At 45.0% G+C, this 27,170-nt stretch overlaps 2 protein-coding genes across 6 annotated transcripts in view; one reads left to right on the top strand and one right to left on the bottom strand.

Moving 5' to 3' along the window:
- Positions 1-4,824, top strand: part of PDE4D (phosphodiesterase 4D) — a 422,688-nt gene extending 417,864 nt beyond the window's left edge. For all 5 annotated transcript variants that reach the window (XM_064140535.1, XM_064140537.1, XM_064140536.1 and 2 more), the window contains 4 exons: positions 849-1,003; positions 1,388-1,510; positions 3,241-3,423; positions 3,993-4,824. In XM_064140535.1, the coding sequence (XP_063996605.1) occupies positions 849-1,003; positions 1,388-1,510; positions 3,241-3,423; positions 3,993-4,403 (872 nt within the window). In that variant the 3' untranslated portion in view covers positions 4,404-4,824. The remainder of the gene's footprint in view (positions 1-848; positions 1,004-1,387; positions 1,511-3,240; positions 3,424-3,992) is intronic.
- RAB3C (RAB3C, member RAS oncogene family) overlaps positions 1-27,170 on the bottom strand; it is a 448,802-nt gene that overhangs the window by 240,811 nt on the left and 180,821 nt on the right. The window lies entirely within an intron of this gene.

Below are 27,170 nucleotides of genomic sequence, written 5' to 3'. Positions count from 1 at the left end.
AGGATGTTCAGCAGGTCTAAGCAGACTCGAGTGTGTGCCTTAGCATGGGCATTACTAGGAGGGTAAACATTATTCTCACAGCCATATGGCGTGACCAAATTAGGTAGACTGCCATTGGAGACAACAAGATTATGCCATCAGACACTGACCACGCAAGTTCAAGGCAGTGGACAGGGCCACTGCTTGCATTTTCAAGCCACATAACTTATGAAGAAAAAAGACTAGAAGCATAATCATTACCATCCTGCCAGCCTCACCATCCTACCTCAAAATACCCAGTTTTCATGGGCCACTGACCTCTAGATCTAATTGGCTGTGCATATGAGTGCCTTAGTGAACTGCAGCAGGAAATGATTTGGAAAACCAAGGTGTGTGCTCCCTGCCTGGCCTGCAGCAAAGCCCCAGCCCTGTATTCTCAGATTTGAGTGCTGGATAGAAGCAACTAGACTTAAGCAATGGAATTTTAGTAACTGTGAAGGGGGGACACATGAGAAAAGGAGATATTAGAGTGTGTTTTAGTTAGGTGTGTTTATGTATGTAATATTTTCCATGTGACCTGATGCAGCTATGGAAATGTATACTGAAAAATACTTCTGTTCTTTTTTCCTAACTTTCACTGCAGGCACATGCTGCACTGCAAAGTGTTTTATCTTCCTCAACATACTTTGCCTTGATTTAAGAAACTCAGTCATTAATTCTGTACATTTTGATACTGTGTGAACTACAGGAACACTGTTACTAAACATTTATCTGTGAATTGTGTTAGGAATATAATGAATTTTAAAAAATCTTAAGGGATTTGGTAGAAGCACAGGCTTTAACATTCTGCCCTGCAATTATTACTGCAGATTCTGAACTCGCCTTGATGTACAATGACTCATCAGTACTGGAGAATCATCACTTAGCTGTGGGCTTCAAGCTGCTGCAGGAAGAAAATTGTGACATTTTCCAGAATTTGACGAAAAAACAAAGGCAATCATTGAGGAAAATGGTCATTGACATTGTGAGTTCTGCTTCAGAGTCCTTCTTCCATAGTGCTAGTAAATTCAATAATAAAGCACAGAAGCATTTTATAATAAATTGCACGTCACTAGACCCATAACCAATGCTGTTAAAGTTTGAAGTTTTATCATGTCTTGCCCAAACATGAATAGTGGATTCTTTTCAGAAATTTGCTGCTGAATTGATGATGTAAATTTAGACTGAAATGAAAACTTGCTTGTTTTGATGCCAGTGACATAGAGGACTCAAAATTTTGCAGTGTATCAAGCCGTAGAAGTTAAGAGTTCTCCTCTGAACTCTTTGTTTAGTTGTTCAAAGTTTTTTGCCCCCTTTTTTTTTAAACTTCAAAAAAGTACCTAATATTCACTTATTTGTTTCTTTCAAGGTGCTTGCAACAGACATGTCTAAGCATATGAATCTACTGGCTGATTTAAAAACTATGGTTGAAACAAAAAAAGTAACCAGTTCTGGTGTCCTGCTTCTTGATAACTATTCAGATAGGATTCAGGTAAGAAAACTCATCTGCAAATGGTACTAACTTGTATCTTGAACCTCGTGAAATGCAATACGGTCACGTCCTGCATCTGGGAAGGAGTAACAGCAGGGCACCACTGCAGGCTGGGAGTTGCCCTGCTGGAAAGCAGCTCTATGGAGAAAGACTTTGGAGTCCTGGTGGACAGCAAGTTATCCATGGGACAGCAATGTGCCCTTGTGGCCAAGAGAGCCAATGATATCTTGGGGTGCATCAGGAAAAGTGTGGCCAGCAGGTCTAGGGAGGTTGTTCTCCCCCTCAACTCTACCCCAGTGAGAGCACACCTGGAACACTTTGTCCAGTTTTGGGCTCCCCAATTCAAGAGAGACAGGGACCTGCTGGAGAGAATCCAGCAGAGAACCATGAGGATGACTGGGAGGCTTGAGCATCACCTCTGTGAAGAGACTGAGACCTGGAGCTATTTAGCCTGGATTGAGAGGGGATCTCATCAATGTCTGTGGGGTGACAAGTGGATGAGGCCAATCTCTTTTCAGTGGTGCACAGTAATAAGACAAGGAGCAATGGCTACAAACTTGAACACAGGTTTCACCTCAACATGAGGAGAACCTTCTCTACAGTGTGGGTGACAGCACTGGGACAGGCTGCCCAGAGAGACTGTGGAGTCTCCGTTTCTGGAGGCTTTCAGAATCCACATGGATGCATTCCTGTGCAGGCTACCCTAGGTGATCCTGCTTTGGCAGGGTAGTTGGACACAATGATCTCTGAAAGTCCCTTCCAACCTCTAATAATCTGTGATTCTGTGATTTAATAACTTTGGCCTGTCTGTTCTGAAGTGTGGGCTAGATAAATTATTAATTCTCACACCATGTCTCACTAATTTCCTTCTACACCCCTCCTAAGTTTCCTACCTGTGACATATTCTGTTATGTACTGAGTGATGCTAGAATACTTTTGGAACTCCTCCCTTCAAAGAATCTAATTGATCTTTCTTTCAAAGGTGTTTTTCTGTCCCTTTTACAGGCAGAAGCAGCAGAAACAAGGTGGTTTATGGGTATTATTACAAATGTGATAAATACCCAAGCGCCTGTTTGATGTTTAGAATAAATCACAAAATCACAGAGGGTTAGGGGCTGGAAGGGACCTTCAGAGATCATTCAATCCAAGCCCCATGCCAGAGCAGGGTCACCCAGGGCAGGGCACACAGGAACGCATCCAGGTGGGGTTGGAAAGTCTCCAGAGGAGGAGACTCCACAGCCTCTCTGGGCAGCCTACTCCAGGGCTCCAACATCCTCACCACACAGAAGTGTCTCCTCGTGTCAATGTGGAACCTCCTGGATTCCAGCTTATGCCTGTTGTTCCTTGTCCTGGGCACCACCAAACAGAGCCTGGAGCCTTCCTCCTGACACCCACCCCTCAGCTATTTATAGATATTGATCAGATCCCTCTCAGCCTTCTCTGCTCCAGACTAAACAGCCACAGGGCTCTCAGACTTTCTCCATTGCAGAGATGTTCATATCCCCTGATCGTCCTCATCAGTCTCTGCTGGACTCCAGCAGGTCCCTGTCTTTCTGGAACTGGAGAGTCCACAACTGCACACAGCATTCCAGGTGTGGTCCCACCAGAGCAGAGCAGAGGGGCAGGAGAACCTATTTTCTAGGTTTTGTTTTGCAGCCACCAAGCGCTATTGGAAAAGAACATGTTCTCTTTCCAGTGTAATAACACTGTGGGTGTTCAATCTGTTTTAGGTTCTTCAGAATATGGTGCACTGTGCAGATCTAAGCAATCCAACCAAGCCACTCCATCTCTACCGCCAATGGACAGACAGAATAATGGAGGAATTTTTTCGTCAGGGAGATCGGGAAAGGGAGAGGGGAATGGAGATAAGTCCTATGTGTGATAAGCACAATGCATCTGTAGAGAAATCACAGGTAATTACTTTAAGTAGTCAGTCAAATAACACAGTATGACATTTTAATGGAAAAAGACTGTCCATAGCCACGTTTTGATTAATTTTTGAATGCACTGTTTCCTTTTTTTCCCCTCCTTAGTTAATTCAGCTCCTGAGTAGTAAGTGAAGGCAGCTGAGATTTTGCTGTGAAAACGTGGTGCTTGACAGTGTGTTTGCTGAAGGGATTCCATCGCTGTCATGCACTGCAATATAACATACACATCAAAAAAGTACTGAACAGCTGCTCATTAGGCTTTTCTTCAAAAGCAGAATTAAATATAAAGCAGATGTAATGGAGCTGTTTGGAACAAGCAGTTCATTTGAGAACAAATCCTTTCCAAGTCCTTATCCAGCATCCTGCATCAAGACTTTTGAAATGTAAAAGACCGTATGTACTACATAGACCAGCACAGTTTCTTCTTTAGCCACCTTTAAGAATACTGCATCTGTTGTCTTTTACTACCATTGTATTTCTCATACTTTTTGTGACTTATAGGCATAGTTATTTGTGAATAAAAGCTCAACCTAATTTTGTGTTGTTTGAAACAGGTCGGGTTTATAGACTACATTGTTCATCCTCTATGGGAGACGTGGGCGGATCTTGTTCACCCAGATGCCCAGGATATCTTAGATACACTGGAGGACAATCGAGAATGGTACCAGAGCACAATCCCTCAAAGTCCCTCTCCTGCACCTGATGACCAGGAAGAGGGTAGGCAGGGACAAACTGAAAAATTCCAGTTTGAACTAACACTGGAGGAAGACGGTGAGTCAGACACTGAAAAGGACAGTGGAAGTCAAGTAGAAGAAGATACCAGCTGCAGTGATTCTAAGACTCTTTGCACCCAGGATTCAGAATCCACTGAAATTCCTCTTGATGAGCAAGTAGGAGAAGAAGCAGAAGAGGTGGAGAACCAGACAGAGCCTTGCGTGGTAGAAGACCAATCTCCTGACACGTAACAATGAAGATGCGGTCTCTTTCGATCTTGCCCTCTCCCTTTATTTTCCTCTCTGTGTTTGTTTTATTGGTGGTGGTGGTTTTGTTTGGTGTTGTTTGGGTTTTTTTAATTGTTGTTTGTTTCTTTATTTTTGCTGTTGTGTTTTTGGTTGGTTGATTGGTTGGTTTTGTTTTTAAACTAGGTAATGGTTTGCATAGTGTATGTCATATGCTACAACCATGGTCACAAGTCGCTGCCATCTGCCAGGACGTTTGTTGATCAAAACTGACCTTGATGACTCAGTTTGGTACTCAGGAATATTGTAACCAGAATTTTCACCTTCATGACACCAGAAAGCAAGGGGGATAACATCCATAAACTACATTTTAATAAGCTCTCCATTTGACACATTTGATTGAATAAAGCAGATGTTTTCAGAGGAATATTACTTGCCAACTGAATGCTGATATGCTTTGATTAGTTTTTGAATTCATTGTATTTCACAAGCAAAGCATTGGATAATGTTCATCATGAGAGGATTCAGAAAATAAACTGAAGTTCCTACTGAAAAATAAATGCACACAAATGATGGGGACACAACATGACTCTGTTACCAATAGGAAGATGAGCTGTGAAAATTGCATAGTTTTCTAATTTCAAGTCTTCCTAATACATGACTGAAAAAAAAAGTGTGACCCGGTGGGTTGCGATAACCTCTGCGTTTTGTATAGTATGTAAAAGAGAGATCTTTTGTAGTGCTTACTTTTATTATTAAATGTACTGAGGTATTATTATATTTAAAGAAAATTACTGTCAGATTTCATCTGCCACTAGTTGTTTTTTTTTTTGTTTGTTTGTTTAAGGAGTAACTTAGAAGTTTTCAGTACAAGTCTGTGATACACTGGGGAATATTTCTAGGCCAGTTGGTGGTTGTTTTGGTTTTTTTTCATTTCCTTCTGATTGGTTTGGTTGGTTGTTTTTTAGTTTGGTTGTTTTGGATTTTATTTTGGTTGGTTTGGTTTTTAGTTTGGTTGGTTTGGTTTTATTGGTTGGTTTGATTTGGGGTTTTTTTTGAAGGGGGGGAGGTTTTGTTATTGTTGGGCACTTTTTGTTGGTTTGGTTTTGTTTCTCTGGATTTTTGTTTGGGTTTTTTTTTTGTTTGGGGGTTTGTTGGGAGGGAGTTTATTTATTTGTTTGTTTTATTTTTGTGCACTGTAGATTTTCATGGTAGTGCTGAGCTGTAAAAGTCTATTTTATATAATAGTGAGTTCCATTAATATTCTTAATGTTATATAAAACCCTTTTAGTATGATTATCTTTTTTTTTTGTTTGTTTTCCTTTATAATTTTACACGAATGTATCAGAGGAACTTATATTGTGCTTTTTACCCTCATGCTGGCCTAATCCTGCCAATTATTTCTTACAGTGGTACTAGTGAAACTGACTAGGATTACACATAGTAGGATTTGCAGGACTGGAGCCCTTAATAAAGGCAATGAGGTGTTGTCTTAGTACAAAAGCAGCTTTTCTCTTGTTTTACTAAAATTCATTGTTCTGAAACATGGTTTCCAGTCTACTTTTGGTTGGGAGCTATATATACTGCTAAATCTGAACAGTCTAATAGAAGTAGATGAAATATTTGTTCTGGCAAGGAAAGCATTAGTGTAATGTTTCCAGTTTTGACTCTCTTAACTCTTTATTCTGTGTCACCTATCTAGTTAAACCATTTGGTAATCTGAGGTGTGTACAACATAAATAACAATTAGCATTGTTTGTTTCATATCTTTGTTGCAAGGAGAACCAAGCCAATTTCTTCTTCTGTTTCAAAGTAAATGAGCAATGCTTTGTGAGAGTTGTAGTTTACTCCATGTTATTTCAATCAGATCATTTCATCTGTTACCCAGCTTGCATTGAAGGAATTCTGCTTTTCAGTTTGATTGGTACTGAAAGGTTCTGTGACCTGGAAAGTTAAAGAGAGGCAGGAGTTCATATTTGTCATTTTCCAGTCGTATGATTTGGTCACATACAAGAAGAATGAACTGTACATCTTTCACTTTACTCGTCGTTAAAATAGTAGTTTTGAGTGTAGAAGATGGGAAATTTTCTTGTAGCTAGCCTAGAGAAGCTAGCAGACTCCCACTCCATAAAACTCTTGTAAAATGACAAGATGATACCTTAACAGAAGATCACAACAGACATTGTGTTTTCCTTTGGATTCATTTTGTAGTACATTTGTAGATGTGAATAAAGGGGATTTTTTTAAGCATCTATGATCTAGAATAAAAGCTTCTTTAAAGATGATTAGCTAATAATTCAGCTTGTAAATGCATTTTGCATTCTTTTACATGCAGGTCATAGTTTTCACTACCTTTAGCCCTCACAGGGCCTTAGCACAGAGGATGCTGATGGAGGAAAGAGAATGACAATAACTCATGGGGATTTTTCAGTTTTTGACTGTCTTTTTTTGTTCTTCATCATTTTTTTTCCTGAATCTGATCCATCTAGAAATCCTTTCAATCCCTAAGAGTGCCTGGAACCTTAATAATGGAAAGCAATATAAATTCCAAACTAACCATTAGGGACCTGCACAAATTGAAAAGAAATGGGAAAACAAAACAAAACAAAACAAACACAAACAAAAAAACCCAAACCAAAACCCAAACCAAACAAGCAAGCAGATGACCATATTGTGAAATACCTGCCCGTATATATGGACAATCAAATCATAGAAAATGATATAAATTCTTAGAGCCGGGGATATAATGCACTGTACAATCTTTCTTTCCTCTTTTGCCAAAGTGTGTTTCAGTGTTGCACACTGCTTTAAAACAATGTACAAGTGGCTTTATGTGTTCTGAGTATTTTTTGCCATAAGAAAATGCAGTGAGTGGGTATTGTGTGGGAGAGGGAAAAGAAAATTCATTTTGCTTGTAACAGTATGCTTTAGCTTGCAAGTTACTGTGTTCAGTAATGCTGTATTTGAATGCTTAAATTGTTTTTTGTCATTGAAAAATGAAAATGAAAGAATATAGGTAGAACAAATGACATTCAGAATTAAAAAAAAAAAACAAACACAAACTTGAATGAAATGGATTTACAGAAAGCTTTGACAGTTCTTTTCAGATGCATTATTTATTTCATTTGTGCCATGCATTTTTCTCACCAAATGACCTTACCTGTAATACAGTCTTGTTTGTCTCTGTTTACAACCATGTATTTATTGTAATGTACATACTGTAATGTTGATTGTAAATTATCAGTTCTTATTATAACATCATCCTTGACAGGGTGGTGTTGCTATATTTGGAAACTCTTGGTGAGAGAATGATTATTGTGTATACATATTCCCTGTACATTTTTTTCTCCTGTAATATATTCTGTGTCACCTTAGAGCTTGTCTGTGGAAGAGTAAAGAAAAGTATAAAATGTGTAAAGATATATTAATTAAAGGAGCTGCAGGTCTTTGGTCCCAGGGCTGTGCCTTAACTTTAAACAATATTTTCTTCTGTTTTGCTGCATTCAAAAGTAAGGTAGCTGTGTGGCTAGGGCTGGGTATTTCTATCATATTTTCAGTTGCTAACTCATGTGAGCTGATATGCATGAAACTATGATGAACTTTCATTCATGAACCCTGCTGGAAGTTCAGGCTTTTTGAAACTTCAGGCAATATAACTGTATTGCCTCTCTGATTATCTCTTTACATGCTGTCATCAGAGATTGTTGCAGACGTTTTCTTGGATTTGCTCCTTAAAGACGATTGAAATTCATGGTGTGTTTCAGCACTGAGTTACACTGAATGAAACAGCTTTGGAGAGCATCTCTAATAAGCATTTGATTCTGGTGCTTATTGGGAAATGGAATAACCAGAATTTGAATGGTCTAGCTCACTTTTACTGTTGTCTATAAAATGCTTTAATTAGTAGCACAAATTATCACCACGTAAGCAGAATCCATAAAGTAGAACAAAAGACAACTTTAATCCAACATTAGTGTTATAAGCAGCCAAAGTTTTGTTTTATATAGCTGTATCTGAGGCTTTGTACAGATGTGTATAGCATAATGCACTATGTCAAGTGTAAGTCGGTGAATCTTTAGGTCTTTTACTAACACTAGTATTAATTTTGCAGGTTGGACTGAGCATCTCTTTTTTGCTGTTTAACTTGTCACGGTGCTCCAAACTACTTAGAGGGGATATCAATGAATTTGCCAGAGGGGAGGTAAATAAATACCTGTCCTCCATTCCAGTGATGCCCAGCCCTTGTAGCATGCAACTTCTTTGTGAAAGGAGACATTATTTTTCAAGGAAAAACAGAGCCTCCTTTTTGACACAAACTGTAGATTTTAGCAGCCCTGGCCCACAAGAAGTTGATTGCTTCACTTTAAATGGTATAAAAGGGACGCTCTAACAACAGAAATCATGAGCAATTTTCTGTTACTGTTTTAATTTGATTTTTCCTTTGGGTATGTCCTGAGAGTGGCAACTTGTGTGGACATTGCACATGATTACTCTTTCATTGGTTTCTTACCCTCTCTTACAGCCTATGGGATAGTACTGTACATCAGTACCTTCATATGAAATTTTATATGCAATGGAAATAAAAGCATGGGTTGATTCTGCCTAGTTACTGTATTTGATTTTCTTTTGCAAGTTAAATTTTTTTACATACATCCCATGGTTGTGACATCTTAATGCATATATACAGAATAATTTGATTACTGTATTTTTGTCATACTGTTTTGCATAGTTGATACAAAATAAATGTGGGGGCAAATCAGAAAAGTCAAATGTGGTATTTCATAAAGAAGTCTAATCCACAAAGGTGATATACTGTAGTCTCAATTTTCAGGAAATTTCAGCATTGATTTCAGTGGCAAAAGCAGACTGCCTGAGAAAATAAAACTGCAGCTTTAAAGAAACAGGAAAGCTACAGATGAGGCTGCCTGGATGAGCAGTACACTGAAATACACAAAGGAAATAAAAAATTAAAAAGCAAAAAAAAGCGTACCAGAGTACCATAGTTAAATATTCACCAGAAAACTTTGTCTGTAGATGACTGAGCAAGAGAGATTCTTGGTTGCCTTTTATTATTGTTTTATTTTATAAAATTAATCAATGACAGCTGTTGTCCTGAAGAAAAAAATATGCTCTTAAACCAGGACCAGCTCTTGAAGTGATTAGAGATTTTCATGCACCTCTTCTTGATCATAGGGGTTTGTTGTTTTGGAGGTTGGTTGAAAATAGTTTCTAATCTGTATTTGCTGGCCACTCCTCTGGCCAGTACCAGATGGAGTGGTCTATAAATTAAAGGCTCCTTAAGTACTTTTAAACCCTGTTTCCCAAAATGGGAGTGGGTTGCAATGCTTTATGCAGTGAAATGCAGACTGTGATCTGCAAAACTTCACTGCAAGACCGCGGCAGATAGGGTGCTAGGTAATGGCTTCGGCAGGGCCACAGGAGCCATCACACAGGAGCTGTAAGGCCCAGGTGTTCTGCTGTCCTTCTCAACAATCAGTAATTAGTGTTAATAAACACCACTTCCTCAAACACTTTATCCATTGACTGTCCAAACTGATGAAATCCTTTAGTAGCATGGCTTATAACAGCACTCATCATAGTTTGTGGAGTTTTATCCCTGCAGACAGCCAAAACAGCTCTCAAACTCATGCTTTATTGAAGTATTTGATGGTATTGTCCTTTTTTTTTTTTTTTCCCTGCATCGGAATTCCCTGCAGGGCCCACCTTCATGGACACCAACACCTGCCAGACCTGACTGGCCCAAAATTGTTCACACAGACTAGGAGAGATGCCCTGTTAAAATACATTGTTGCAGATTCATTCAACCCTTGTGTCTGACTTGGGTCAGCTCTGCTTTGCTAAGTTTGTCTGTCCCAGTTCTCAACCAGCCGCTGATGGTGCTTTTGTCTCAGTACTCTCCATCATTTATCAGCAGTGCTGACTCACTGGAGAGGTCTCTGAAGACTGGAAGCTGCCAATGTGATACCCATTCACAAGAAGGGTCGTAAGGAGGAGCCAGAAAACTACAGAGCTGCGAGCCTGACCTCAGTGGTCAGGCAAGGTGATGGAACAGGTCATCTTGGGTGCCATCACAAAGCACCTACAGGATAGCCAAGGGATCAGGCCCAGCCAGCATGGGTTTAGGAAGGGCAGGTCCTGTCTCACCAACCTGATCTCCTTTATGATCAGGTTACCCACCTGGTGAATGTGGGGCAGGCTGTGCATGTAGTCTACCTGGACTTCAGCAAAGCCTTTGACACTGTCTGCCACAAGAAGCTCCTAGCCAAGCTGGCAGCTCATGGTTTGGACAGTTTCACTCTGTGCTGGATCAAGAACTGGCTGGATGGCAGAGCTCAGAGAGTGGTGGTGAATGGTGCCACATCCAGTTGGCAGCTGTCACTAGTGGTGTTCCCCAAGGATCAGTGCTGGGCCCAGTCCTGTTCAATATCTTTATTGATGACCTGGACGAGGGGATTGAGTCCAGCATCAGTAAGTTTGCAGATGACACCAAGCTGGGATCAGGTGTTGATCTGTTGGAGGGTAGGAGAGCCCTGCAGAGGGACCTAGACAGGCTAGATGAGGCCTGGCAGAGGCCAATGGGATGAGATTTAACAAGGCCAAGTGCAGAGTTCTGCACTTTGGCCACAACAACCCCAAGCAGCGCTATAGGCTGGGGTCTGAGTGTCTGGAGAGCAGCCAGGAGGAAAGGGACCTGGGGGTACTGATAGACAGTAAGCTGAAGATGAGGCAGCAGTGTGCCCAGGTGGCCAAGATAGCCAATGGCATCCTGGCCTGCATCAGGAACAGTGTGGCCAGTAGGACAAGGGAGGTTATTCTTCCCCTCTACTCAATAGTGGTCGGGCCACACCTTGAGTACTTTGTCCAGTTCTGGGCCCCTCAATTCAAGAGAGATGTTGAGGTGCTGGAACGTGTCCAGAGAAGGACAACAAAGCTGGTGAGGGGCCTGGAGCACAAACCCTATGAGGAGAGGCTGAGGGAGCTGGGCCTGTTTAGCCTGGAGCAGAGGAGGCTCAGGGGGGACCTCATTGCTGTCTACAACTACCTGAAGGGAGGATGTAGCCAGGTGGGGGGTGGTCTCTTCTCCCAGGTAACCAGCAATAAAACAAGGGGACACAGTCTCAAGTTGTGCCAGGGTAGATCTAGGCTGGATATTAGGAAGAAGTTCTTCACAGAGAGAGTGATTTCCCATTGGAATGGGCTGCTCAGGGAGGTGGTGGAGGCACCGTCCCTGAGGGTCTTCAAAAAAGACTGGATGAGGCACTTAGTGCCATGGTCTAGTTGATTGGATAGGGCTGGGCACTAGGTTGGACTGGATGATCTTGGAGGTCTCTTCCAACCTGGTTGATTCTATGATTCTATGATTCTATTGTTCTCCCATGGGATGTCTGTAACAGCAGCACTGGAGCTCATCTGCTCCAGATGGGCTGTTTGCACAAGCTGCCACGCAGGAGGAAGTGTGGGTGGTGATGCAAGATGTTTCCCTGGCAGGTTGATAGGCTGACAAAATCCTCAGGGCTTCATGCTTGGTAAGCAGTGAAAATCACAACTGATGTTTTATAGGGACAAGTGGGAGGATGGCATGGTGAGCACGGTGAGGTTTTGGGTAACCTGTATTCTTGCTTACCTGCAGCCAACCATAAAAGCCCAGAGGCTTATTTTCAGATACATTTGGGCAATTTTCTGTCCTGAAGCTCTCCTTGTAGTCACAGCCCTCCCTGCAAGCACTAATGGTTTTTGTTTTTTTTTACCTTGGGGAACAGATGTTAGAGTTTGGCTAACATCTGTTAACATATGTAAAAGTATTCTCATCGCGGTACCCAAGTTTTCTTCTGCCACACTGTATTCAGAGTGAATGGAAATGTCCAGTGCCTCCCATTCCACCTCCCAGTAGCCACCGAGTAGCAGGCAATGGGCTCCCACTGTTCTGTGGGTCATGCACCTGAAGGGAGCCTTGCTGCAGGGGTGCTGCCAGCTGCACCACAATCTGCTACCACAGTGTTGGACATGACACTAGGCTCATTGCCAACTGCCATAGTGGTATTTTGTATGTTCATGGCAGATAGGAATGCTGCCTTGGGCCCCTGCTATACTTTGCACATTTCAGTACAGAGCAGCATACTCCCATGAAAATCACATAGACAGCTAAAAAAAGACCCCGAACCATTTTGAAACAGGCTTTATATCCAAAATGCTGTATTGCATTTTAGGTGCCCTTGTAGGACTGGTTTGTACGTGGCCTGATGGAATCGTATACAGATGACGCTGCCTCTAATATGAAATTTCTTCTGACAAGATACAGTTTTGTTCCTGATCTAACTAAAAAGGGAAGGAAAGTGAGATTCATTTGTGGTTCACTGGAAATCCAGATAATTACTCTGCAAGCATTAGCAAGAATAAGTATGAATCACTTCTTTCTCTTCTGCTACTTCAGCTAAAATTGCTCCTATGTCAGCTTCATTAACAATTAATACAACAGGGAAGGGAGGCTTAACCACATTGTCTTCTGTCACAGCCAAAGGGGACAGTATGTCTGCAGATCCACAGAACTGTTCTTACACCAGAGCTCTAGAAAGGACATCTGGGTGTTTAAGAGAAGCAGACAAAATCTGCATCTCCTGCTGTAGCAAATAGTAATAGGTAAGAAAAGATGAACACACTATCCAAAGTGAAATGAAGGTTCCCCAGGAGAAGAAAACAAGTGCTCAGTAGAAAACACAACCTTGACATCTGAAGCAAGCAACATAACCATGATTGTTAGAGAGCGAAGCACAGGTTCTCTGAGGATCACTGAATTAAAAGCTAAAAAAGCCTGAGTTTGTTCATAAGGCAGGTTGCAACAGGCTAGACTAGCAGCTGTAGTAAAGGGACTGACACTCCTCTACCATCCTTCTCCTGGGAAACACTGCCAGCACTGCTGCCTTTCTTACTTCAGTCCCCTTCATCTCAAATAGTGCAGGTTAGCTGGAGCAATTTTAATAAAAGTATGCCTTTATTATTGATTTTGTTTGGGTTGGTTTTGTTTTTTTTGGTTTTGTGTTTTGTTTTGGTTTTGTGTTTGGTATCACCAATTCTATTCTATGGGCAGAGCATAAAGGGCTGTCACCATGGCTGTGTTAGCAGTGCATTCATTTTCCTGTCATCCACACCCTCACCTCCTAAACATGCTGCCTCCAATCTTCACCCCTTTTTCTGTCAGGCACTGAGAAAGGGATTCAATATCACCTCCCTATGCAGTAGCTAGGCCAGAACAAGATCCCTTCCCCAGAGCAGCTCCTCAGGCTCTGGGAGGAGGGAAGGGGCTGGAAAGAGTTTACACAACCCAAGGGCTTTCAGCCTCAGCCTGCCCTTGCTCCAACCCCACCTCTCTCATAGCCCTGCAGAACTAGTCCACTTGTCAACTGTGTTCCAGCTACAGTTCCTCACATTCACATTTTGTTATCACTTCTCACACCTTCCCTCTGAGCAGCTCCTTATATCCTCACAATTTTGATGCACACATGGGTCCTTTCCTTTGAAACCAAGGCATTCAATAGCTGTTTTCCTGTTCCCATGACATTTCTTTCTCTGTATTTCATATGTCATCACCTCAACACTTCTGCCCTTTCTACTTCCTTGGTTAAATACTGCAAATGATGTTATTCTGCTCTTTTCATAGTTGCTAGCATGTGGCACCTCGCCTCTACCATGTTATGTTGTTTGGAATGGTTATCTATAGAATCAACCAGGTTGGAAGACACCTCCAAGATCATTCAGTCCAACCTAGCACCCAGCCCTATCCAGTCAACTAGACCATGGCACTAAGTGCCTCATCCAGGCTTTGCTTGAACACCTCCAGGGACAGTGACTCCACCACCTCCCTGGGCAGCCCATTCCAATGCCAATCACTCTCTCTGGCAAGAACTTCCTCCTAACATCCAGCCTAGACCTAACCTGGCACAACTTGAGACTGTGTCCCCTTGTTCTATTGCTGGTTGCTTGGGAGAAGAGGCCACCTCCCACCTGGCTACAATGTCCCTTCAGGTAGTTGTAGACAGTAATAAGATCACTCCTGAGCCTCCTCTTCTCCAGGCTAAACACCCCCAGCTCCCTCAGCCTCTCCTCAAAGGATTTGTGTTCCAGGCCCCTCACCAGCTTTGTTGCCCTTCTCTGGACAGGTTCCAGCATCTCAGCATCTCTCTTGAATTGAGGGGCCCAGAACTGGACACAGTACTCAAGGTGTGGCCTAACCAGTGCCGAGTACAGGGGAAGAATAACTTCCCTTGTCCTACTGGCCACACTGTTCCTGATGCAGGCCAGGATGCCATTGGCTATCTTGGCCACCTGGGCACACTGCTGCCTCATCTTCAGACTACTATCTATCAGTACCCCCAGGTCCCTTTCTGCCTGGCTGCTCTCCAGACACTCTGTCCCCAGCCTGTAGTGCTGCTTGGGGTTGTTGTGGCCAACGTGTAGGATCCTGCACTTGGCCTTGTTAAATCTCATCCCATTGGCCTCTGCCCACCCATCCAGCCTGTCCAGGTCCCTCTGCAGGGCTCTCCTACCTTCCAACAGATCAACACCTGCTCCTAGCTTGGTGTCATCTGCAAACTTACTGATGCTGGACTCAATCCCCTCATCCAGGTCATCAATAAAGATATTGAACAGGACTGGGCCCAGCACTGATCCCTGGGGAACACCACTAGTGACAGCTGCCAACTGGATGTGGCACCATTCACCACCACTCTCTGAGCTCTGCCATCCAGCCAGTTCTTGGTCCAGCACAGAGTGAATCTGTCCAAACCATGAGCTGCCAGCTTGGCTAGGAGCTTCTTGTGGCAGACAGTGTCAGAGGCTTTGCTGAAGTCCAGGTAGACTACATGCACAGCCTGCCCCACATTCACCAGGTGGGTAACCTGATCATAAAAGGAGATCAGGTTGGTGAGGCAGGACCTGCCCTTCCTAAACCCCTGCTGGCTGGGCCTGATCCTTTGGCCATCCTGTAGGTGCTTTGTGATGGCACCCAAGATGACCTGTTCCATGACTTTGCCTGGCACTGAGGTCAGGCTCACAGCTCTGTAGTTTTCTGGCTCCTCCTTTCAGCCCTTCTTGTGAATGGGTATCACATTGGCAGCTTCCAGTCTTCAGAGACCTCTCCAGTGAGCCAGGACTGCTGATAAATGATGGAGAGTGGCTTGGCCAGCTCAGCTCCCAGCTCTCTCATCACCCTAAGGTGGATCCCATCTGGTCCCATGGACTTGTGAGGATCCAAGTGTCTCAGCAGGTCCCTTACTGCTTCCTCATGGATTAGAGGGGGACTGTACTGGTCCCTGACTCCATCCACCACTTCAGGAGTCCAGCTGTCCTGGAGACAACCTGTCCCACTACTGAAGATTGAGACAAAGAAGGTGTTAAGCACCTCTGCCTTTTCCTCATCCTTTGTCACTATGTTTCTCTCCTTATCTAATAAGGACTGTGACCCTTCTCTTGCCATTCATATATTTAAAGAAACACTTTTTATTTTCCTTGACAGCCGTGGCCAGCCTGAGCTCCAAGTGGGCTTTTGCCTCTCTAATTTTTCCTCTACAAGACCTAGCAACTTTCTTGAACTTCTCCTGGGACACCTCCCCTCTTTTCCAAAGGTGATATACTCTCTTTTTAATCTTTAATTCCTTCAGCAGCTCCCTGCCCATCCAGCCTGGCTGCCTCCCTCGTCAGGTCATCTTCTGGCTCAGTGGCACTGCCTGCTCCTGTGCCTTCAGGAGTTCTTTCTTGAAGTAGGTCCAACCTCCCTGGACCCCTTTGTTTCTAAGGGCTTTTTCCCAAGGAACTTTCTGAATTAGTTCCTTAAATAGGCTGAAGTCTGCCCTTCGGAAGTCCAGTGTGGAGGTTCTGTTGATGCCCCTCCTGGTTTCTCCATGTATTGAAAACTCTATAATTTCATGGTCATTGGACCCCAGGCAGCCTCCAATCACCACATCCCCCACCAGCCCCTCTCTATTTGTGAGCAGCAGGTCAAGCAGGGCTGCCCCCCTGGTAGGCTCCCATAACAGCTGCGATAGGAAGTTGTCTTCCACAGATTACAGAAACCTTCTAGATTGCCTCTTCTCTGCAGTGTTGAAGTCCCAGCAGATGTCTGGTAGGTTAAAGTCACCCACCAGAACAAGGGCAGGTGATCTTGAGGCAGCCTCCAGTTGCTTAAAGAGTAATAAATCAACCTCTTCTTCCTGGTTGGGTGGTCTGTAACAGACTCCAACCAGGATATCAGTCTTGTTGGCCTTCGCCTTAAGTCTCACCCTTAATGACTCAACTTGATCATCTTTGATTTCTACCTCCATGACATCCAGAGCATCCCTAATCTACAGAGCCACTCCCCCACCTCTTCTCCCTTGCCTGTCTCTCCTGAAGAGTCTGTAGCCATTGATTACAGCACTCCAATCATGTGAGCCATCCCACCACGTTTCAGTGATGGTGACAATATCATAGTTTTCCTCCAGCACCAGAGCTTCCAGCTTCTCTTGTTTGTTACCCATACTGCGTGCATTAGTGTACATGCACTTCAGCTGGGCTGCTGCTTTTACCCCTATCTCTAGCCTACCGTCCTCAATTCCCTTTGATTTGTCTCTGGTGCTGTCATGTTTAACCCCCTCCCCCTTCCATTCTAGTTTAAAGCCCTCTCAATAAGCCCAGCCAGCTTATGTGCCAGGGTCCTTCTCCCCTTCTGTGACAGTTGTATCCCATCTGCTGATTGCAGACCTGTGGCAAGATGAAGTGCCCAAGATCAATGAATCCAAAGTTATGTTGGAGGCATCAACCTCTGAGCCACTTGTTCATCAAATATGCTTTCCTATTCCTCTCTGTATTTCAGCCTGTGACTAAGGCTAGAGATGAAAAGATTACCTGTGCCCCTGCTCCCTCAACTGCTTTCCCCAGTGTCTTAAAGTCCCTTTTGATAGCTTTTAGCCCTCTGTTATTAATCTCATCATTCCCTGCCTGTATAACTAATAAGGAATAGTAATCAGAGGGCTGCACTACGGTAGGCTGCCTCCTGGTAACATCCCTGACCCGGGCTCCAGGGAGGCAGCAGAGCTCCCTGTGGAAGGGGTCTGGCTGGCATATGGAGCCCTCTGTTCCCTGCAGAAGGGAGTCACCAATAACAATTACCCTCCTCTTTTTCTTCTGGGTACTTGTTCTGATGCGAGGGGGCAACTGATTTGTCTCAGTTGTCCTCCCAGCCGGTGATGCTTCTGCCTGCTCCAGGATCACCTCATCCTCAACCTCTAGTGCCCTATATCTGTTGTGTAAGGGCAGCTGGGGATGTGAAGGTGGCTGGAAGGGTTTTCCCTTGCCCCTTCTGGCAGGCAGCTGCATCCATTCTCCTTGGTTGCTCTGTTCGTCTCCCTCTGGCAAGGGGGACTGTAGAGCATGGTGCTCTCTTTTACATTCCCTTTCAACCTTCAGGCCTTCCACCTCTCCCTTGAGTTCAGCCACCAGGTTCAGCAGACAATCAATCTGCTCACACCTAATGCAGCCAATGCCTGTGTCTCCCTCGACTTCGAGTGCCAGGCTCCAGCACTCCTCACATCCAGTCGTCTGCACACCTGCATTCCTACAGGTGGGCTCTGTTTGGGTGCCCACAGTTTTACAAGTACTGTACAGCTTGGACCTGGTTTGCGCCATGTCTGCTTTCCTGAAGGTCTGATGATAGTTCAGTTAGTGTGGAGATTTGTTTCCCTCCCCCGGAGCGCTGCGCTGGGCTCAGCAGGGACACCTCTGCCGCTCCTCGTTTGGCTCTGCCGCTCGCCAGGCACCGCCCCCTGCCTCCCCTTCCTGCGAGCACTTAGCGCCTGCCGCTCCCTGCCCCCTTCTGGGCTCCTCGGCTGGAGAGAGCCTCGAAATGGAGGAGAAAAAAGGCTTCGAGAAGGCGCCTTTCAGCTGAGCTAGCCTCGGTCTTGCTCTCTTGCCGAACCAAGAGCTATAGTGATATAGATAAGCAGACACATAACGAACAGGCCTATTGGCTTTGTGGTATTGAGCCTCCCAGAAACATCCCACTCAGACATTCCTTCCTGGTAAACAACATTCCACAGCAAGTGTTTTCAAGCATAAGGGGTATCTTCAATGCAGCATTAGAAATAAACCCTTGCAGCATTTATGTGGAAGTATTTTGGTCCCATTTTCCCATTAGAGCATAAGCTGGCTCACTCAAGGCATTGGGACGTTCAAGGTTCCCCCTTGTGACTGGATGAAGTCGATGGTCATCTAGAGTAGTGTGTGGGATCCCTGACCTGCCTGCTGCAACCTTGGAGGAGATACCTCTCCCACAGTATTGTCACCGATAGGGAACACTGCTCATGATTCAGCCACTGCAATGCAAAGCCCAACATCAGCAATGACACTGCTTCAGCGGACATGTGCAGACATGGAAAGGACAAATGTTTGGGTGCCTGTTCCCTTCTGCAGAGGAAAGGGGTAAGCAACATGTCTAAAAGTTAAGGTGATGCTTACCACAGAATACAGAAGCCTGCCCAGTTTAAATAGCATGATGTCATTGCCATACTCCTACCCACCCAGGCAGGTATAGCTGCATTCACATTGACATTGTCCACATGTCTGTATGGGCTCTGCACAGGACAGAGTGGAACAGTCCAGTGTGTGTGCTCACAGGCTCTCTGCTGTTCATTGAACATGCAGCATCTATCAGTACAAGGATGACACTTTCTGCTGCCTGGACAACTGCAACCAGTACAAACCAAACCAAACCAAATGAAAAAATCAAAACAAAACAAAACCAATAAACAAAACAGAGAGAGGAAAAGCTCAGCTGGTGTTGATAGGTGTTAGCACAGAAGAAAGATGGAAAAAAAATCAAATAAAATACAACCCAACTGCCCACACATATCTGTGGGATGGCTCAAGGACACAGCAGTGTCAACAATTGTCAAGGCTGGCTCTCAGTGCAGAAACAGCCAATGGTCCACTGCAAAGATACCCATTAAATCTAAGGCTGTTGGAACTGGATCATGGTTCAAAATGCTGCTTGATCCTACCCCTCTTCACACTGCATTTGCAGATCCAGTCACAGCCAGAAAGGGTTTGAATGACATACATTGGGAAAAGGTATTCCATGACTTACTGTGGACTATCTAGGTGGGACTGCTGTGTCCTGCTGGCACCACGTATGTGGTCAACACGGCAGGTCACTTGGTCTCTTTAGAAGTCCTGTGGGGCAAGCTAGTGTCTACAGGCAGTGAAATGCAGGTGAATGCTCTAGCCTGGAAAATGGTCTATGATCTGTGTCTGAACAAGTAATTTCACACGAGCACCAAAACAAAATGTAGATGGAGCTAACTGAGTAACTGCAGAGATCATTTCATAGGAGTATTTCAAGTAGAAAACGGAGACCCAGGACACCTGCTGGCCTGAGAGCAGGCAGTAGACTCTGACAGGAGTCTCTGTTTTCATTTCAAGGGAAGAGGCCCTGCAATGCACTGGAGAAATGAAAGGGAGAGAAAAACAGTGCTGGACAAGCTGGCTTTCACCAGCTCCTGAAGACAGCCTAGGACTTTGCTCTATCTCACAGAGGGATTTCCCAATCAAAGGAACTTCCTCTGCAATCTGTGTTTCCCCTGGAGCATGGGAAAACATGTGCTAGTAGCCACATTGTGAGTGAGTGCCTTGGTGCTAGTCCTGGATAACCTCCCCAGTTTTAATAGAGACAGTAATGAAAGTAGTATGCAGTTCTCTGCTGCTGAAATGAGAATAGAGCTGCCAAGCCAGCACAGATCAGAGCAGCAGGTCTACAGGACACTCACTATAGCAAAATGCCTAACGCAGAACAAGACACTTCTTGGGAAATTCTGTCTGTGTCTAAAGGCATTCCTTCTCCTGCAGAGAAGAAAAAAAATCAATAGGTGAGGGTGTTGTGGAAGGCCAAAATAGACCCAATATGTGTCACGGCTTGTCCAGGTATGATCATAGAATCACAGAATCAACCAGGTTGGAAGAGACCTCCAAGATCATCCAGTCCAACCTAGTGCCCAGCCCTGTCCAGTCAATTAGACCATGGCACTAAGTGCCTCATCCAGGCTTTCCTTGAACACCTCCAGGGACAGTGACTCCACCACCTCCCTGGGCAGCCCATTCCAATGCCAATCACTCTCTCTGGGAAGAACTTCCTCCTAACATCCAGCCTGTACTTTCCCTGGCACAACTTGAGACTGTGTCTCCTTGTTCTGTTGCTGTTTGCCTGGGAGAAGAGACCAACCCCCACCTGGCTACATCCTCCCTTCAGGTAGTTGTAGACAGCAATGAGGTCCCTCCTGAGAGTCCTCTTCTCCAGGCTAAACAACCCCAGCTCCCTCAGCCTCTCCTCATAGGATTTGTGCTCCAGGCCCCTCACCAGCTTTGTTGCCCTTCTCTGGACACATTCCAGCACCTCAACATCTCTCTTGAATTGAGGAGCCCAGAACTGGACACAGTACTCAAGGTGTGGCCTGACCAGTGCTGAGTACAGGGGAAGAATAACCTCCCTTGTCCTACTGGCCACACTGTTCCTGATCCAGGCCAGGATGCCATTGGCTATCTTGGCCACCTGGGCACACTGCTGCCTCATCTTCAGCCTACTGTCTATCAGTACCCCCAGGTCCCTTTCCTCCTGGCTGCTCTCCAGACACTCAGTCCCCAGCCTACAGCGCTGCTTGGGGTTGTTGTGGCCAAAGTACAGAACCCTGCACTTGGCCTTGTTAAATCTCATCCCATTGGCCTCTGCCCACCCATCCAGCCTGTCCAGGTCCCTCTGCAGGGCTCTCCTACCTTCCAACAGATCAACACCTGCTCCTAGCTTGGTGTCATCTGCAAGCTTACTGATGCTGGACTCAATGCCCTCATCCAGGTCATCAATAAAGATATTGAACAGGACTGGGCCCAGCACTGATCCCTGGGGGACACCACTAGTGACAGCTGCCAACTGGATGTGGCACCATTCACCACCACTCTTTGGGCTCTGCCATCCAGCCAGTTCTTGACCCATATCAGAGTGAGTCTGTCCAAGCCACAAGCTGCCAGCTTTGCCAGGAGCTTGTTGTGGCAGACGCTATTAAAGGCTTTGCTGAAGTCCAGGTAGACTACATCCACAGCCTGCCTCACTTTCACCAGGCAGGTAATGTGATCATAAATGGAGAGTGCCTTGGCCAGCTCATCTGCCAGCTACCTCAGCACCCTAGGATGGATCCCATCTGGTCCCATGGACTTGTGAGGATCCAAGTGACTCAGCAGATCCCTTACTTCTTCCTTGTGGATTAGAGGGGGACTATACTGGTCCCTGACTCCATCCACCACTTCAGGAGTCCAGCTGTCCTGGAGACAACCTGTCCCACTACTGAAGATTGAGACAAAGAAGGTGTTAAGCACCTCTGCCTTTTCCTCATCCTTTGTCACTATGTTTCTCTCCTTATCTAATAAGGACTGGAGGTTGTCCCTGGCCCCTCTCTTGCCATTAATATACTTATAGAAACATTTTTTATTCTCCTTAACAGCAGTGGCAGCCTCAATTCTAAATGGGCTTTTGCCTCATTTTTTTCCTACAAGACCTAGCAACATCCTCAAACGTTTCCTGGGACACCTCCCCTCTTTTCCAAAGGTGATACACTCTCTTTTTAATCTTTAATTCCTTTAGCAGATCCTTGCCCATCCAGTCTGTCTGCCTCCCTCATTTACTCATCTTCTGGCTCAATGGCACAGCTGCTCCTGCGCCTTAAGGAGTTCTTTCTTGAAGCAGGTCCAACCTTCCTGGACCCCTTTGTTTCTAAGGGCTATTTCCCAAGGAACTTTCTGAGTTAGTTCCTTAAACAGGCTGAAGTCTGCCCTTTGGAAGTCCAGTGTGGAGGTTCTGTTGATGCCCCTCCTGGTTTCTCCATGTATTGAAAACTCTATAATTTCGTGGTCATTGGACCCCAGGCAGCCTCCAATCACCACATTCCCCACCAGCCCCTCTCTATTTGTGAGCAGCAGGTCAAGCAGGGCTGCCCCCCTGGTAGGCTCCCATAACAGCTGTGATAAGAAGTCGTCCTCCACACATTATAGAAACCTTCTAGACTGCCTCTTCTCTGCAGTGTTGAAGTCCCAGCAGATGTCTGGTAGGTTAAAGTCACCCACCAGAACAAGGGCAGGTGATCTTGAGGCAGCCTCCAGTTGCTTAAAGAGTAATAAATCAACCTCTTCTTCCTGGTTGGGTGGTCTATAACAGACCCCAACCAGGATATCAGTCTTGTTGGCCTTCCCCTTAATTCTCACCCATAAAAATTTAATTTCTACCCCCATGACATCCAGAACATCCCTAATATACAAGGCCACTCCCCCACCCTTTCTCCCTTGCCTGTCTCTCCTGAAGAGTCTGTAGCCATTGACGACAGCACTCCAATCATGCGAGTCATCCCACCACATTTCTGTGATGGCAACAACATTGTAGCTTTCCTCCTGCACCAAGGCTTCTAGCTGGCAGGAGGCACACCTCTCAAAGTACTGAATGCCTTGCAGAAAGCAAGATAAGCAGATTTTGAACCAAGTAATGGAGCTCTCATATTGACAACCAAACCAAACCCAGGTGGATTCAGCTACAACAAATCCAAACATTTCACTTGTGTGACACACAAAATCTGATGAGCAAGTATGCTTTCTTAACCAGGCTTTCAGATGAGTGTGTGCAATACCCACTTGTCATGGTAGGCCTGAATAGGCCAAAATAGATTTATACATGACCTGGCTTGCTCAGGCATGTTTTTCTTTTCTCCCTCCTTCTGCTATGAGGAGAAGCAACCATGGGAAAGAGAACAAAGAACCTGGAGTCACTGAGTGTAAGGACCCTTGTTTGCCCAGACTTGTTTTGCTCCTGTTGACGTCCTGTGGTAAACAAGGCACATACCCTTGGCTTGTGCCTGCCTCATGCAAAGCCTATGTTTCTTCCCAAATATGGGTAAAGTAAGCCCACGGCTTCAGCTAATGTGGTCAGCCTTGGCTAACTGCCACTCTCATTGGCTACTCTGTGTCCAAATCCCATTAGTCTTGGGCTACACTGATAAAAAGAGATGAGCAGGTAACACAAAGTGCTCTGCCATTGTACTTGTGCTTGCTGCTTGCTGCTGCTGCTGCCATTGTTGCTCCTTATCACGCTCTCTGCTTCTGGCAGTGTTTTGCCACGCTACTGCATCCTGAACTGCCTGGAAACTGCCTGCTTTGGGTTTACCAGGAACAAGCATAATTGCCTTCATGCTATAGGCCTGCATAGCCAGCAAGATGTTGTTTTCAGACTGCATATTGCAAGACAGCCTGCCTAAGCCTGAAAAGTCTCCTGTGAAGATGAGAAGCCCTGGAGGCACACAGATCATCCAGAGGAGCCAGGATAAGGTCAGAGACCACCTGCTTCCTTTCCCCAGCAGCCTGGGAAGAATCAGAAGCCTCAGTGGTTGAAAAGACACCAACAGAACCCGCTGCAAGTGTTTGGTTACTGTTTGAAGCTGTTGCTAGTCCCAGGGAATCAGGAGACTAATTTTTTGTGAGTAAATATTTAAAACCTCTTGTAATTCACCTAGCTTTCTGCCATAAGCAGAAAGGAGCAACTTGAGTCTATCTCTGTGTCGTTTTGGTCACCACAGTATAGGAGGGCCATTAAAGTGGTGGAACTGGTGCAGGGAAGGGTGGAGAGGCTGGTGAGAGGTCTGGAAAACATAACCTATGAGGAGCAGCTGAGGTAACTGGGGTTGTTTAGTCTGGAGAAGAGGAGGCTGAGAGTGTACCTTATTGCCTTCTACAATTACCTAAAAAGAGGTTGTAGTGAGGCTGGAGCTGGTCTCTTCTCCTGAATGACAGGACAAGATGAAACAGTCTCAGGTTGCGTCAGGGGAGGTTTAGGATGTTGGGAGGAAGCTCTTTCCTGAGCTTTTCCTGAGCACTGGAACAGGCTGCCCAGGGAGGTGGTGGAGTAGCCATCCCTGGAGGTGTTTAAAAGGAGAGTGGATGTGGCTCTTGAGGTCTAGTGACGAAGGATGCTGGGATGAAGGTTAGACTGGATGATCCTGGTGGCCCTTTCCAATGTGGTGCAGGGTCACATACATGCCCCAGATAGCCGTGTTTACAAATCTATTCATGCCTGGACATGTTGTCCCCCCGACAGGTGTTACCCTGCCCAAACCTGGGGAAAACAAATCAAGGGGGACAAAGGAGCACAATAATACTTGTGTCTTCGAGTCTGGCCTGCCTGCTTGAAGGTTGAAGTAAACACGTTATGTAAGCTCACGCGCCTAGGGTGGGGATCCGCCTGACCCCTACCCATATTTGGGGTTACCGGACCCATGGATTTCACCTTATTTGGTATGTTTTGGCCTGCTGCCAGACCCCTATTGGATAGAATTGTGGCCAAGGACCATCACTCTCGGGGTCTTACCTCATAAAAGGGGACAATTCAGTGTTCTTGCCACCTCTCCTCTCCTCTCCTCTCCTCTCCTCTCCTCTCCTCTCCTCTCCTCTCCTCTCCTCTCCTCTCCTCTCCTCTCCTCTCCTCTCCTCTCCTCTCCTCTCCTCTCCTCTCCTCTCCTCTCCTCTCCTCTCCTCTCCTCTCCTCTCCTCTCCTCTCCTCTCCTCTCCTCTCCTCTCCTCTCCTCTCCTCTCCTCTCCTCTCCTCTCCTCTCCTCTCCTCTCCTCTCCTCTCTCCCCTCCTCCACCCACCACTCCTAGCCACTTTGCCACTTTGGGGGACCACTGATGCATGAGTCTGACCCACGGCACTTTGCATCAGCACAGGGAACTGACCAAGGTGCTCCTGGCCAGCCGCTGCTCCAGCCTGCCGTTCCCAGCTTGACTGTGCCCGTGGAATCCTCAGACAGCGTGCCCCAATAGTCCCTGAGCTGAACTATTCAAACCCACTAGGGTTAACAACGTGGCTTTGCCGCACATATTTGGGATCCCTGAGACTGACTCCAGCCAGTAACTGAGCAACCGTGATTCGAGCAGCATTAGACTCTCAGTAATTTTACCAGCGGCACCTTCATTTATGCCACAGAACTCTCCATCTCAATCTTTCTAAATCTCTACTAAATTTCTGATTTTTGCTGTGAATAGACATTCTGTAATATAATTTCACAACTTCATAGAAAGAACTTGTGTGGGGTAGCTGTAAATAAGTTTGGGGAAAAGGGGGGGAATTCCTTGTGTATGTAATATTAAATTATTTAAACCCTTTTAAATTCGGCCTCATATTTCTTCCCCCCAAAACTCAGACAAACCCCCTTCACAACACCAACCATAGCGATTCATAGTGATTAGATGTTGTGCTGAGGGATCTGGTTTAGTCAAGGACTTGTCAGTGTGAAACTAATGATTGGACTCGATGATCTTGAAGGTCTTTTCCAATCTAAGAAATTCTGTGTTTCTGTGATCTAGTGAACAAGCAGTATAATTAACTGCAAGCGGTATGTTGGCTGCAAGAACATTCTCCTGCAGTTCAATTAATGTTTATAATTTTGCTAGCTATTTATTTAAATGTTAGCTATTTCTTTAAATGTTCTAGATCCTGTATTATTCCTCTGTATAATGTTTCCACAACCATTGCAAAACTTGAGTATTATTAAACAAAATTAGTGGTTGGGGGGGCAAGACTCCTAAACACCAAAATTAATAAACAATATTAATTTTCAAAAATGCTACACCACAATCAATTAATTACCCCTCCATTACACCACTAAAGCAGCAGGGGCTGTTACAGCCTTCCAAGGCAGAATTACCCCCTTGCTCCATTTTTCTGCAGCATAGGGCCATCAGTCTGACCATGGTCTGATCAGTGACCAGTTGGGCCAGTGAACCCAGCCTAATGCCTGGATTGCTAAGGCTAGGCCACTCAGTGTTGGCCAGACCCAGCTCCCTCAAGCCGTGAGGAATAGGTTGTTTCCAAGGTATTAGCCTTCTGGACTGATATCTGTTGCCCAGCTTCACAAACCCTCTTTCCACAACAGTCTCACACTTCACTTCCCTGTAGTTGTGTTGTATCTTGATCAAGGATTTCATTCAGTCATACAGAGGACTGGTATGAAAGCAAAAATAATGCAAAGGGGCTGTTCTGTTCACAGTTTGCTCTTGCAGCACTTGAAAGTTTTGGGAGGAGGGGGAAGATGATGAGGAATGAGGATAACAGCTGTAAGCCCCTACTTTCTGCATAGTTCAATGCTGTGAACAAGCATAAGAAAGCAGACATTTTGGCTTCATGTATTAATTTTCCTCAATAATCTGAAAAGGCTTTATCTCTCCAGCTTGGCCTGCACACTGTACCCTACCCAATACATTTAGAATGTTTGGAACAGAACGGGTAGCTGAAGCTGATGTCTTTACCATATTCCCAAGAAAATCAGTCAGGGCTGAATTCAGGCTGTGACCTGGCAGGACAATTATAAACCACTGTGTGTGCAGTGACTTCAAAGATGGGTTTGATTTTTCCCCAAAATCAATATAAACTACCAAGCAGTCCAAAAACTTCTTAGAAGTGGGATGTAAGTGGAGCACTGGTCTTTCTGCATTACCATCCAAGTACAAATTGCATTTAGCTTTCTTGTAACTAGAACCATAAATGAAAACAACAGGAACTAGAGAGTAAGTATTACAACATTAGCTCATTGTCTCTATTGAATCACCTCCAACACAACCAGCATCATGTTGCATTAAGGCATGGAACTGCCACCTCACTATAACCTAATTCAACCAATTTAAAGTAAAAATCTTGCTATGCAGACC

Source organism: Pogoniulus pusillus, chromosome Z (genome assembly GCF_015220805.1).
Source record: "Pogoniulus pusillus isolate bPogPus1 chromosome Z, bPogPus1.pri, whole genome shotgun sequence".
Classification (NCBI taxonomy): Eukaryota; Metazoa; Chordata; class Aves; order Piciformes; family Lybiidae; genus Pogoniulus; species Pogoniulus pusillus.
The sequence above is the reverse complement of the archived record's forward strand: the minus strand, read 5'-3'. Positions and strand labels throughout refer to the sequence as shown.